At 41.8% G+C, this 13959-nt stretch overlaps 1 protein-coding gene across 8 annotated transcripts in view; it reads left to right on the top strand.

Annotated features, from left to right (window-relative positions):
• The window catches only part of SPTBN1 (spectrin beta, non-erythrocytic 1), a 136172-nt gene that overhangs the window by 83665 nt on the left and 38548 nt on the right, over positions 1 to 13959 (top strand). For all 8 annotated transcript variants that reach the window (XM_037404999.1, XM_037405003.1, XM_037405000.1 and 5 more), the window contains 10 exons: positions 3021 to 3194; positions 4510 to 4601; positions 5755 to 5835; positions 6642 to 6757; positions 7783 to 7895; positions 8532 to 8719; positions 9820 to 9937; positions 11320 to 11478; positions 12099 to 12401; positions 13221 to 13374. In XM_037404999.1, the coding sequence (XP_037260896.1) occupies positions 3021 to 3194; positions 4510 to 4601; positions 5755 to 5835; positions 6642 to 6757; positions 7783 to 7895; positions 8532 to 8719; positions 9820 to 9937; positions 11320 to 11478; positions 12099 to 12401; positions 13221 to 13374 (1498 nt within the window). The remainder of the gene's footprint in view (positions 1 to 3020; positions 3195 to 4509; positions 4602 to 5754; positions 5836 to 6641; positions 6758 to 7782; positions 7896 to 8531; positions 8720 to 9819; positions 9938 to 11319; positions 11479 to 12098; positions 12402 to 13220; positions 13375 to 13959) is intronic.

Consider the following 13959-nt stretch of genomic DNA (forward strand, 5'->3'; position numbering starts at 1 on the left):
TTTTCAAAAGCTGTTGTGATTTCTGATGATGAAAACCCAGAGTCCTTGAAGGTGTGTTGGAGGAACTTAAAATGAGAGCATCCAGTGAGAGCAACATCTACATCTTCCTGTCTTTACTCCGCTTGATTCTTAATCCGTGTTTAGTTGAGACCTTACTACATGAGGTCCTGTGTAGAGCACACTGTTTGGAAAGAAATTGATAGCATGCAATAGTAGCACTGAGCGAAGTGGAAAAGAATCCACGCAGAAAAGACAGTTGTGATTTTTTTTGCACACACTGTTAACCAGCTTCTCCCCAACAGAGAAATACAGCTCAGATTTATTTTCAGCATAAGATTAAGCATTTAGCTCAGTTCCTTCCATAACTATATATAAAGGATTAGGAAATTCTTTGCAATTCCTGGATGCTCAAATGTCAAACCATTTAAGCATATTCTCTGTAGTGAGTTCTGTCACATTTTCTGTTGGAAAAGGGAAGATTTTTGATGTAAAACAAATTTTCCTGATAATGTGCTGTGATAATGTGAAGACTGATTTTAGATAAATACAATAAACGATGGATTCACTGGGCTTTCTTTCCCTCTGGTTAACATCTGGATCCATGTTAGCCCAGTAAATGTGAAAGTTATGTCCCGCTGTGTCTCATCTTGAGGCTGTGCAGGGGAGTGGCAGGTACAGCCACACCTTGTACAAGCCGGACTTGGATGCCTCTTCCTCTTTTTGTTGCAGAATGGTGGGTTGAACTGTATGGCCTGCCTGTGGGGCTGGCCAGGTGGCACTGTCATTCTCGTCTGTGCAGAAGTCTGAAGTGCTTTCTCGGACCGTTAATAAACTGCAGTTTGAACAGCCCTAGATGAAACTGCAAATAAGCTGTTACAGCCCTAATAGGGAATTTCTGACCCAGAAAACACACCTAAGTGCTGGAGCACTAAAAAAATAATGTCAGCCTGCCTCTGCTCTGCAGGGAGCAGTGTCCTGCTCAGGTTTACTCTGTGTGCTCTGCTGCTTCACATACAGCCATTGTGTTAGTGGGAGAAAAAATCCTGCCAATAAGCTGGACTCCTCATCGGGGAGCATGTCTTTGTACAGAATGCGGGTGGGAGCGGGCTGTCTCGGGAACTACATAAAACATCTGTTGTGAAGGGTGTTAGCTCTGCCACCTTGGTGCTGTGGAGATTCTGAGAGCACAAAGTTTTAAAAACCATTTTCTGCCCAGTCACTTGAGGCATTAGAGGCAGCGCAGTTACTGCTCAGGTAGGTGAGGAGGGCTGCGTTAAGGGGGCAGGTTCAGGTCTGCCACTGCTGCTTAGAAATGGCCACAGTCACAGTCAGTCCTGTGTTTTGGGATCATCATCATAAAAGTGAGCACACCTGGTAAAGCTGATCTCAGGCTCTCAGGTGTGGCAATGGGCTGGGCTGAGCTGTCCTGGGCCAGGCAGCTCCTCCACCTTCCCCTGCAGCTGGCTGCTCCCTCTCCCGCCCTGGCAACAGCCTTCCTACCCATATATTGCAAGATTAAATTAAACCTGTGGTCCAATTTACCACACTTCTGGGTGACTGATGGTACCAGCGAAAGGATGGATCCTGCATTGTCCCCACCGATAGCGAGGGACCTCCAGCTGGTTTCAGCCAACCATGTAACTTCATTCGTGCTCCCACTCACGCTACACTAGGGCTCTTCACTCGATACAGGCAGCATTTGGGGCGTATGTGCATAGGGTGTGCGTGCCATTTGTGCCTCTTTGGAGGGACTTTTATACCCAGAAGCGGTGGCAGGTTCCTGATTTTCTCCCTTGTGGGGAGTGGTGGGTTGACTTTCTCCACATCGTTACCCAGCCTCTGGAGGAGAACGGTGCTAACTGCAAGCTGAAGTGAAACTAATGACCTCAGGGGTTTATGTGTCCTGAAGGGCATCTTTCTAGCAAGCATTTATACACTGTTACGCAGGCTGCTGTTTCTAGGGTCCATAATATGGCTGGGGCGGAAAGTCTTCCCCTTGAATGCAGTCTGAGGCAGTGATTTTGACTGAGCTGTTTCCGTGGCCAGTTAATTACATTCACTGCAGAAAACAAGGGAATTATGTCAATTAGTAGCTTGGCTGAGTACCTTTGGTAACATCTTAGTGCGCACTGAACGGGCTATTCAGCTATAGTCCTTGTCTGCAGAACAGAGTTGCTATAATTTTATTTAATTTTTTAGTAGACTTCTACATGCTGTTAATATATTCACAGCTTTTTTTGTTTGCACTGGGCCTTCATAAAATTGTGTTACATTGGTGTGGCTGTTTTTTTATTATTATTGTTTCTACTTTCTTTTCCTATGAAGAAATTGTTTGGAATAAATCTCTGTTATTTTCATACTATTTATCCTACTTCAGCTGACTAAAAAAAAACAATGACATTTCTTTCTCAGGGACTTTTATTGAGTAGCTAACAGTCCAAATCTGAGCTGCCTTTTTGGAGAGTATGTATCTATATTTACAGATGCTCTCTGGAGCATTCATTACCAGTTCCCTCTATTGCGTGCATATACCATATGCCCGTTATCTGTTTGTTGCATATCCTTATCTTTACAGAATCTTCTTTTTAAGTGTTGAAGAACTTGTACTGGAGAAAAAAAGCATCTTGGGAAAATGTAATAGGTGTGGCATGAACCTAACAAAATAATTTATCTGCCAGCTAGTGAATGGATATACTAGACAGAAAAAATGAAGAAAGTAAGCAGGCAAAATACTTTGAAAGGAAAATGGAATGGGTGCCTGGTGTATGCGGTCTAGGATGTTGGCATTTCCACCGTGGTTTTGACACATCCTACCATTGTCCGTGTGTAAATGCGCTGTAAGGTGCAAGGAGTGGTTTTGTTCATTGAATTTGAAGAACAAATGCATACAGTGTTGCTGTCCAGGAGTTGACAATGTGAGGACTCACCTGCCTGGACTGAAGAGTTAGCAAACAACTTTCTGGGTTTTTTCCCTTCCATCTACAGTAATACACGTTTCTGTTCTCCCTTCTGCCTTCTAGCCTAAACCAACCAAAGGAAGGATGCGCATCCATTGCCTGGAGAACGTTGATAAAGCCCTCCAGTTCCTGAAAGAGCAAAGAGTGCACCTAGAGAACATGGGATCTCATGATATAGTGGATGGGAATCACAGGCTGACACTTGGCCTTATTTGGACAATTATCCTGAGATTCCAGGTAAAGATGTATACATACACAGATATACACACATTTGAGTTTTCCATACTTGTTTATAACAAACTTCATTGTGCTTTTTAAGAGTGGAATGCTCCCAGGCCCTCCGAGATGATGGGAGTGGAAAGTGCTTAGTGTCTGGCAGGACATGTTCCAGAGCTAAGGGGAGAAGATAAATCAGTCTTCATGGTGCTGCTGATCTGTAGTGGCAGCCAATGGGAGTTTCCTGTGTGGAGAGTCATATGGTTTTATTTTTAAATTGTTAATAAATACTAAGCTCCAGTCACAGACCTATGTGCTCTTGTAGACCTAGGAGGAAATTCTACCCTTGGCTGCTCTTCACCTCTGTGGTGATTATCGATAACCTGGCTGATTTTGCACTGAAGTGAATTAAGGGTGCCCACAGGAATTGTTTTAGTGCCCCAGCTAAAGGCTGAGATTTCTTGTTTTCCAGCAAATTGCTCGTTGGTCTTTGCCCTCAGTTAAAAAAAGCTGGAAATTCTTTTTGCAGAAAGGGTAATAACTTATATAATAAAAATATCATTTATAATAAATAACATAGTAATAAATATTTAATAAATTTAACATTCTCTTACTTTTGGTGTTGCATGGTTGTTTTCCTAATATGAAAGTGTCTGCCTAACTTTCAGTGACAGCGGTGGAACTCTGCTGAAGCTACAATATTCTTTCTAAAAAGCAGTGAACTATATTAATGAAATAGATATATTTGTCCATATGAAGTAAAAAGTGGTTTCCTTCCCCTCCCCCGACCTTTTTTAAAAAAACCTGGATATAACGGCCTAGACTTGAGAATATATGGTTTTTATACTGCTAAGGGCAAACACTATTTTCTCCAAGCTTGAAGTTCCCATGAATTCAACAAACAAAAAATTGTTTGCTCCCATGAAACTCCTGCTTAGCTTTTGCCTGTGGATCCCCTCAGGAGGACCCCTATGTGCTGCACCCCTCAGCTCCTGGATATTCTCAGCTTCCTGCGGGAGACTTCTCGCAGGGTGGAAACCATAATGCGGTATAGGGCAGGGTTTGCCTTGACAATTGGAGATAAATTTTCTTGTGAAGTTTAAACTGTTTAGTCAATGGACTAAACAAAGAGTAATCCTCCAGTAAAATAAGGGCAGATGAAGCTTTCTTTTGACATGAATGCTCTTAAATGAGGAAGAGTGTTCACCTACTTCCACCCGGCCTGTTATTGTAGATTTGTTACTTATATTCTGATCTAATTTCTTTCATCTTTTCAAAAAAGGCAAACAATGTGTTTTCTCAAGAGAAACACTTAATACTTCTGTGTTAATTTTAGATCCAAGACATCAGTGTTGAAACTGAGGACAACAAGGAGAAGAAATCTGCTAAAGATGCTTTGCTTTTGTGGTGCCAGATGAAGACAGCTGGGTGAGTGTGGATTAAGTCATTATTTCTAAAGCTCTTACAGCATTTTGAGTTTTCATTGAAATAAATTCAAGTGGGCAAACACATATCTCTCCTTAAGTAGATTCAACTAAGAAAGGTGAATTGTTGTTTACAAGTTAGAAAATTCTGAGTTTCTTATATTAATGCTGTGTGATAAACATAACAATCTGATAATTTGTGAACATATAGTAATATACTGACTCTTTTTCATCCTATTCTGAAGAAATAATGATGCTTCAGATGTTTGCAACTGGCTTTTCCCTCTTCCCATATATGTGAAAGTATTTCCAAAATGTCTTTCTCTGACAGTAACCTTCTTGCATAATTAAATATCCATTTGTGGAGATTCAGTATGTTTCCCCCATGAAACCTGGAGGTCCCTGTGATGACTTGGGGCACTTCAGCATTGTTCTAGTGGTACTTCATCATCTTCTTCCAAGAAAACTCTATGGTAGTGGTTTGTGAGCACCCTGAAATTTTTGGAGACTTGCCAAATACCCAGATCACCGAACAAATTAATTTTGCATCTGCCTATCCATTTTGGCACAAAGCTGGCTATCATATGTGCTTTGTTTAAAAGTCAGACAGTGATGAGAGTCAGTCCTTGAAGATGCCTGAGGACAGCAGACAGTTTCAAGGAGAACTTAATGTATCACTGCTCCCGTGGTACCTGTAGCCATCAGAAGAGGTTTTGCTCCTCTCTGTTCCTGCAGTTGGTGCAGCTTCTCTCTTGAACTTAATATTTTGAGTACCTGAAAATAATTGTTTGCCAGCAGATGAATCAAGAGCAGGCTTTAGATTTGAAGGGAAACTTCACAGGCTGCAGGTTGGGCAGGAAGTTATAAAACAGTAGCTTCAAGCTTCAAATTACTTTGAAGGACGTTTAGAGCTTTTCTCTGGATTGAATATCAATTACACAGGGTTTATGAGAGTAAGTGAGATGCACTTACCTCTGGTGTCAGTCTGTGACTAGAGAACTGTCATGATGATAGATCGTCGGTCATGGGATGGTAATATCCCACCCTTAGGTTCGCAGTGTACATAGCACTCCTGCAACCAGCTTTCAGTGACAGCGTGCAGAGCTGCAGCAGGGATGCTATATTGATTGTGTTCTCTTTGTTTTGGGTTCTGCCAGTTACCCCAATGTCAACATTCACAACTTTACGACAAGCTGGAGGGATGGGATGGCTTTCAATGCACTAATTCATAAGCACAGGTATGTGTGGGTAAATGTCTTTATGGATTTTGAAAGCTTGGACTGTTGCAATGTGCACTGGGTTTGGCAGTTGCCTTGCAGCTTGATTTTAAAACCTGAAGAGGAGGAAGCTGAAGAATTACTGAGAGTAATTACTGAGAGTTTTACAGCAATCTGCCTTGCTATAGAGCTTTACAGCTCTTGCAGTCACTGTGAGCTCATCTGGGCAACGTTTTCTCACATCACAAGTCAAAACAGGTTGCGTTTAGTTTCAAAAGAATAAATTATATGCGTGATTGTTTTGGTTTGTGACAGACCAGGTTGGAAGAAAACCTGCACTTTACTGAGTGGCCGATGATTGGGTCTGGTTGCCTAGAACTCAGGGGCAGGAGTGGGGAACCATGCACAACAGCAGCCTGGCGGGGAAAGAAATCTCTGCACAGGGATGGCAAAATAGACTGACATAGCTGGGGTTGCTGCTCGTCGGTAAGCTCAGGTGAAGTTACTGGGATGGCTTGCACACTTACATGGGCCTGAGGAGAGATTGTGTGACCGCAACTTTGTTACTTTCTTCTCCAGGGTCACCTTTACTGCTATTAAGCTGTTCTCCGTTTTGTCCCATGGGCTAGGTTCTGCCATGGCACGTGCTAGGCATCACTTCATTCCTTTAATACTGCCACTGAAATACACAGAATCACTGGGCAAGCAAAACCTTGGTAGCATGAGGGGCCAGGTTTTATGAGGATTGCAGATTTTGGTTCATTTGTTCACTTGAGGGTGCCTGCACTGTGCTTTGAGAAATCTAAAGAATTTTCCATCCTGTCTAGGCCTGATCTGATTGATTTTGACAAGCTGAAGAAATCAAATGCACACTACAATCTGCAGAATGCTTTTAACCTTGCAGAGCAACACCTTGGTCTTACTAAGCTCCTGGACCCCGAGGGTAAGAATTCCTGCAGTGTTTCAGCACTTCAGGGCTGTTTTCTCCCACCCTCCTTGTGGAAAGGTTCAGCTTTGTGATAGCTTTTTGTGTTAAAGAGCAGCTGGATGCTGCTGACTCACCTGGTTGATACAGCCAGAGAGAGGAGGAGAGAATGCAAGGTGTCTCCTGCAGAAGACTGAGCAGTAGGAGCAGAGAGCCCTTAATCCTGTGTTTATTTTCCCCTATCTGACAAGATCACTGAACTGGCTGTGTATACACCAGGTCATTCCAGTTAGAGGCATCCTTCTGATCTGCTCTGAGAAACACTCTGTGAGCTGGAAGATGAATAATGTGGATTTCAGCAAATAGTTAGCAGCTTATTTCACAGGCTGTCAGTGAGTTTTAGCCTGTGCTTTTGTGAGAGTGCTGTACATGCTCGTGAATTGAAAGGCGTGCTCACAGTGTTAGGACAAGAAACTTTCTTGTCGCAGGGCAAATAGAGGCTATGTGTTTGGGCAAGTTTCTTCTTGCTTGTTTTCCAGTGCCTCAGAATTGCTGCAGGAAAGGAAATTACTTGTTTTCCATCTGTATCTCTCAGAAGATTTGCCTGGACAGACATAATATTAGGTTTGAATTTCTCTTTCCAAATGCTGATACAGAATTGAAGTTCTCAATTAACAGTACTTCTGTCAACGCACATAGACACTAGAGAAGTTAGGTGGCCGTGCACGAGCTGTGGCAAGGTCTGACTGTAAGGCCCAAAGGCCCCTAACCCACAGACACGTGCTTTAACCACAGGCTGCACTAAGGCGAAGGGATAAAGCAGCACTTCTTAGTGACAGAGTTCAATACTGTACAGCACCAAGTAATCCAGAGCCTATCTAAAGCTGTTGAATTTGTTTCTGATTAGGACATAAATCTTAGGAGCTGCACTGCCACTGAACCTATCTCTCTGACTTCTGAATGCATCCTTGTTGCATTATTAGCTTTGTGGTTTTAACCCATGCACCCTCAGTATGCTAAGACACCTCTTGTTTGATTTGCAGATATCAGTGTTGATCATCCCGATGAAAAGTCAATCATCACCTATGTGGTGACATATTACCACTACTTCTCCAAGATGAAGGCTTTAGCTGTTGAAGGAAAACGTATTGGAAAGGTTTGCAAATTGAAATTAGAAATTTTTATAAAGCAGATGAAATCTTTCAGGGGTTTTTTGGGCGGTGGTTTTTTTTTCCCCCTCTTGGGTATTAGTTTTTAAGAATCCGCTATATGGTAGGTTTTACTTCTTTTCTTGAATGTGTTTAAATATTTCCAGACAACTGTGAGGAGTAATTTCCAGGTGCCTGTATTAGAAAACATTTGGCCAGTGTTTTATTTTTGCTTGTTACTTTGGCATCATTGCTGCTTGCTTTTCCTTTCTCATTAACTGCTCTTCATCCTCTGGGTCCTCTGTCTCTTCTGGAGCCCAGAAAAGTCCCTCATTTAAAAAAATGTGCAGTCATTCTCTGCCCTTTGGCAAAGTTGCCCCCATCTTTACAGCTGGCAGACTGAACATGAATCCTTTTGTAAGCCTCAGCTCTGCCCCCCTATTGCCGTGGGATCATGGGAATTCACTGCTGAAAAATGCAAAGCCCTCATTCCTCAGGGATCCCAGCCCCTGTGGTGCTCGGGAGTGAGTGGTCTGATTCATAAGTCAAGTCTCCCAACAGTTTCTTTTCTGTTGCTTGTTGGATTTAAATGACTGAAGAGTACTGCCTTTGTTACTCATGTTATGTTGTGCTGCTTGTTGCAGGTGCTTGACAATGCCATTGAAACGGAGAAAATGATTGAAAAATACGAATCGCTGGCTTCTGACCTTCTTGAGTGGATTGAGCAAACCATTATCATTCTCAACAATCGCAAATTTGCCAACTCACTAGTTGGTGTGCAACAGCAGCTGCAGGCATTCAACACTTACCGTACAGTAGAGAAACCACCCAAGTAATTTTAATCTTAGCTTAAACCAACAGTGGTCTTGTTTTGTTTAGTCAGTCATTGATTTTCTTAAAAACAAACACATCCAAGTAATTTTAATCTTGGCTTAAGAATTTATTTTTCTGAACAAACCCAGATATATTTCTAATTGGCACTCATCCTTTTTACTCGGGGCCCGTTTGCTTTATGTTATTCAATGTGCAGATAACAACAACAACAAGTGTGTCGCCTGCAGGATCTCAGAGTCATCCTTTTTTACTCGGGGCCCGTTTGCTTTATGTTATTCAATGTGCAGATAACAACAACAACAACAAGTGTGTCGCCTGCAGGATCTCAGAGTCCTGGAAGCTGCCACTTCACTGAGATGCCTGTCTTATGAGTGGTAATAGCATACCATGCTAGCATAGTAATGTCACCGGTCATGCTTGCTAGCAGTGTATAATACCAATACTATTGCTGCTATTAAAAGAACCTTACTGCTTATCCAAAATCAAGAGGAAGTGTGTCTGGCTTTGTAAAACACAGCTATGCTTACTAAAACTGATATAGCCAAGACTGGGCAACTTATTTCTGGAAAGTTTCTTTAACATTGTGATATCAGATCTGTTTATTATTTTTAGTATAAGTTCTAGTGGATAATAATCAAAATCTAAAACATTATGGAGTATCCAGACATCTTCTAGAATTGCAGACTATTCCCTAATGCCTATGGAGTTTATTTCCCAGGCATACGACTCAGGGAAAACAGTGGGAAGAGTTTATTGACTACAGTGGGCTTTAAATAAAACTTCCATTTCTTGTGTTGATAGAGTAAACTAGGACAACACATGTAGTAGAACAAAAAAAATGCAGTCTTCTGTCCCCCAGGGGGGGTTTAAATCTAAACACACAAACAGCTGACTTCTGTGAAGTTTCATTTGCTGTTTGACCCAACTGGTTCCAGGGGACGTGTGGGCTATTTCAATTGCTTCCAGCTTTCACACAAGATAAAGGTGTTTATCTGAATGCTCCATGCATAATGTCAATATTTTAAGGAAGTCTTTATTATACTTCAGTAGCAATGAAAGCTTTATTGTAACTCTGTTCTTTTGCAAAATTTCATTTAGATTTACAGAAAAAGGAAACCTAGAAGTGCTGCTTTTTACCATCCAAAGCAAAATGAGAGCAAACAATCAGAAAGTGTACATGCCAAGGGAGGGCAAACTCATCTCTGACATTAACAAGGTAAACTAAGCCAGCTCCTCCTGTGCAACTCAGGATTTTGTTGTTTTCTTTCAGTCTCTCTCTTGGCATGCTGGGAATAAACATCTTTGCTATCTCCAGCCTTGATGTGGGAAACCATAAGGGGTGGGTGAGTTGGGGTGACCTTTTCTTACAGGTGGCACTAACTGTTCTGAACCAAGTCCCTGGGTATCCTCAGCATCCGTCAGATCTTCTGCACTAGAAAAATGCTCAGTCATTCTGGTTATGGGTCTAGTCACCCTGCCTTGCTCCTCAGCAGTCCTGGCTATTAGAGTTAATTGACAGAAAGCAGCACCATACCTAGGGTACAGTAGCCCTCTCATCCCACTGCCCGCAGTGTGGGAGAGTGAAGGAGGCACCATGACTGATCTTGTGGGTTCCCGCTCGGGGTTTATGCAGCCATTTTTTGTGCTGGTGCAGCTGGCAGAACAGCAGCAGAGCTGACAAGCTCTCTCAAGGATAACAAACAACTCAAAACCGTGAGCTTTCCTCGTTTGTGTTTGATCATGCTTGGCATTCCCAGAGCAGCTGTCGTGGGTGTCTGTGGCCTCGGTCTGCATCCTAGAGAGTAGTAAACTGCACAGCTCTCATGTTTGCATTAACCCCCTGTGCCTGTGAATGCCTGAAATACTTGGGTTTCAGGCAGTTTCGTATCTGTTAGGATTTAGAAGAATTTAGGGTAGTTTGTGTTTAATTGTGGGTATTTTTGTTGTCTGTAAGAAGATCTGAAAGGTGATTAGCTGGCTTTCAGCATGCTGCTTAAGACTTTTATTTTTGTAATACTGATGTCATGCATGTGAATGGCTTTTGACTTTGGGGGAAAAAAGGACTGGTATGCACCAAAAGTAACCAAATTCTGCAGTTTTTTTCTTTTCCAAAGTGGATGTAATGAAGAACAACAGTTGTATGTTGATTTTAGAGGTGAGAAGGGCATGAATCTGTAATTCTTGTTTCCTAAAGGAGGAGGATAGAATCTGCTTATTTGGGAGCAGCACTCAAAAAAAATTTTTTTTGTTTTTAAATTAATCAAATGTTCAAGCCAGGTGGTTTGCTTAGGCTTTGTGGGAGACAAAAAACAAATCAACTTGAGAAAATGCATCTGACATAAACAAGTCTTATACTCCTTGCTCAGAAAATGAATGAATGGATTGAGAACAAATTTGAAGCCACACGCTTATATTGGTAAACAAGGTGTAAGGTCAGCCAGTGCAAACCAGATTTATTGGCATATAAATAAATAAGCTGGTTCTGTGAAACCTGGCTGTAGTGACTTCAGTCCTGATTTCATGCAAAAACATGTGATTTATCATAATCCTGTAAGAATGTGTGTTTAGAAGACCCATGTTTTTTCTCCACATCTTCAGGCCTGGGAAAGACTGGAAAAAGCTGAACATGAAAGAGAACTGGCACTGCGAAATGAGCTCATCAGACAAGAGAAACTGGAACAACTTGCACGCAGATTTGATCGCAAGGCAGCTATGAGAGAAACTTGGCTGAGTGAAAATCAACGTCTCGTTTCTCAGGTGCTGCTTTCAGAAATTGTCTGCATGACTAAAATTGTTCCCATGAGTAATTATAGGCTACAGTTCTTGCACAGAGAACATTTACTCCCCTGTGCCTCCTATTTTAGTGAATTTATGTATATTTGTATTTATTGTATGTGTGTGCAAATATATATTTAGTGTATATCTACTGCATGTCCTATCTTTAATGCATTTGGGTTATACCTTCCTTGAATCTATTAGTCTGTATTCAGAAGATATTGATGTGGAAATAGCCACCCACAGTCAATATCTTCTTTATCTGAATATTTTGGTCAATTCAGTGGAATTAGCGGAGGAATTAATTTTATTTTCTAATAATAGAGATAACTTAAAAGAAATCCAAAGCCCCAGCCTAATCCTGGTGGCCACCATGATTTTTTCCCCAAAGGCAGTAAACAGTATCTCTGGTTTTATCAGTGGTTGTCTGAGTGATTATTAGTGGTTATCAGAAGTGTCTCTTATTCTATTAAGGAAGACTTTTCAGAGCATTTTGAGATCCCAAATTTGCTAACAAGTGTATGCTGTGCAATCAGAGATCAGGAGCAGTAGGTCTTTTCTCCTCAGCAGCCATTACTGAAGAAGCGTCTCTTTCTTTACAGGATAATTTTGGCTTTGACCTTCCAGCGGTAGAGGCTGCAACAAAGAAGCATGAGGCCATTGAAACGGACATTGCAGCATACGAAGAACGAGTCCAGGCCGTGGTTGCGGTTGCAAAGGAGCTTGAGACTGAAAATTACCACGATATCAAACGCATTACTGCGAGAAAGGACAACGTTATACGCCTATGGGAGTATCTCCTGGAGTTGCTCAGGGCACGGAGACAGCGGCTGGAGATGAATCTTGGTCTGCAAAAGATTTTCCAGGAAATGCTGTACATTATGGACTGGATGGATGAGATGAAGGTAAGTGTTAGCCATTTCAGAACGTAGACCAAACGTCTGGAGAGGAGTAGATGTCCTTTTTTGTAAATCTTTTAAGATTCATTTTGCCCATCTGGTTTAATGGACAAATGCAGAAGATCCACATTCAAGAGCAGTGAACAAATTCCTTATACCTTATGTTGATTTTTTTAAAAGAAAGATTAAAAACAAGTAAGAAAAAAGAACAAGTTCACTCCCATAAAAGGCCACTTTTCAGCTTCACACACGTCTCAAAAGGGCCAGAGGATTTGGTCACAGTGCTTGGGTAGGGATGATGATTTTGGTGAAAGGGATTAAATAATCTCTCTTCACCACAATTTACATGGGGAACAAGTCACCTCTTCACCTCTGTGCTTTAAAAAGGATGAATTTCTTCCTGTCTGTTCTCCTGGGATCTGGGAAGGGAAAGAACCGGGGCTTTGTTCTTGACCATCAGCCAGCAGAACTTGGAAGCTGTCAGAGGAAAGAAAGATGTGTGTAGCTCAGTGGCAGCTCACAGCACCTGGACTGAGTGTTTTTCATTGGTCCTGCTGAGCTAACTTTGCTTCTCATCATCCTAGACGTAAAACTGCATTAAAGAGCAGTCACGTTCTTTATGGCTGCTAGTGACTTTAAAAATACTGGCTCAAATTCATATCATCGATGCCTCTATACATTTGAAATCTCTCCCCATATAGGCCTGGTGTTTCTCTGGACTTCAGTCAGTGTAACAACAGAGCACAGTGTAATGCCTGGAGTCATTAAGAAACAAACAGCTTATGGCCTTCAGCCTGTTTTACTTGTCTTTTACATTTTGATCAGGTGCTTCTGCTGTCTCAAGACTATGGTAAACATTTGTTAGGAGTTGAAGACCTGTTGCAGAAACATGCTCTTGTGGAAGCTGACATTGCGATTCAGGCTGAGAGAGTGAGAGGGGTCAATGCATCTGCTCAGAAGTTTGCCACTGATGGAGAAGGTAACTACCAGCCAACATGTCCTCCTTTTGTCTTAATTACATATGAGGTTATAGAAGAGCCTCATTAGTTCTGCAAGGCACGTTAGGTTAAATTCAGAATCAGAGAATCCAGCTTCATTTGTTCCTCCTTTATTCACTGTGTCAATGATTAATTTGTCCCGGTACCTGCTCAGGAATTCATTGTGGCATTGTGTTTGCATGGGACGTCACGCTTCTAGCCGGCAGCTGCTGTAACTTCATAGCAGTCACTATTAATTCCCTGTCCTGTGTTTCTAATGCAAACAATACAGACTGTTGGACCCAGTCTGATATTTGTTGCCATTTATGCTATATACAAGCAATTCCACTAAACCAGTGTCATTAACTAGAGTAAACGATGTTCATTTTTTGCAGTTGTGTGAGTGAATCTGAGTAGTGAATTTTGTTTCACTGAAGAGAGTCATCAATATCTTTCAGGGGGGAGAGGGGGTTGGCAGCTGTTGTGTCATTATGCAAAGAATAGTGTTTTCTGATCTGTGTTACTGTATGGCGGAGCTTGAATAGTTCACAGTCACTTTCAGGAGACTATGCATTCTTTTGCATAAA

This window comes from Falco rusticolus, chromosome 12 (genome assembly GCF_015220075.1).
Source record: "Falco rusticolus isolate bFalRus1 chromosome 12, bFalRus1.pri, whole genome shotgun sequence".
Taxonomy (NCBI): Eukaryota; Metazoa; Chordata; class Aves; order Falconiformes; family Falconidae; genus Falco; species Falco rusticolus.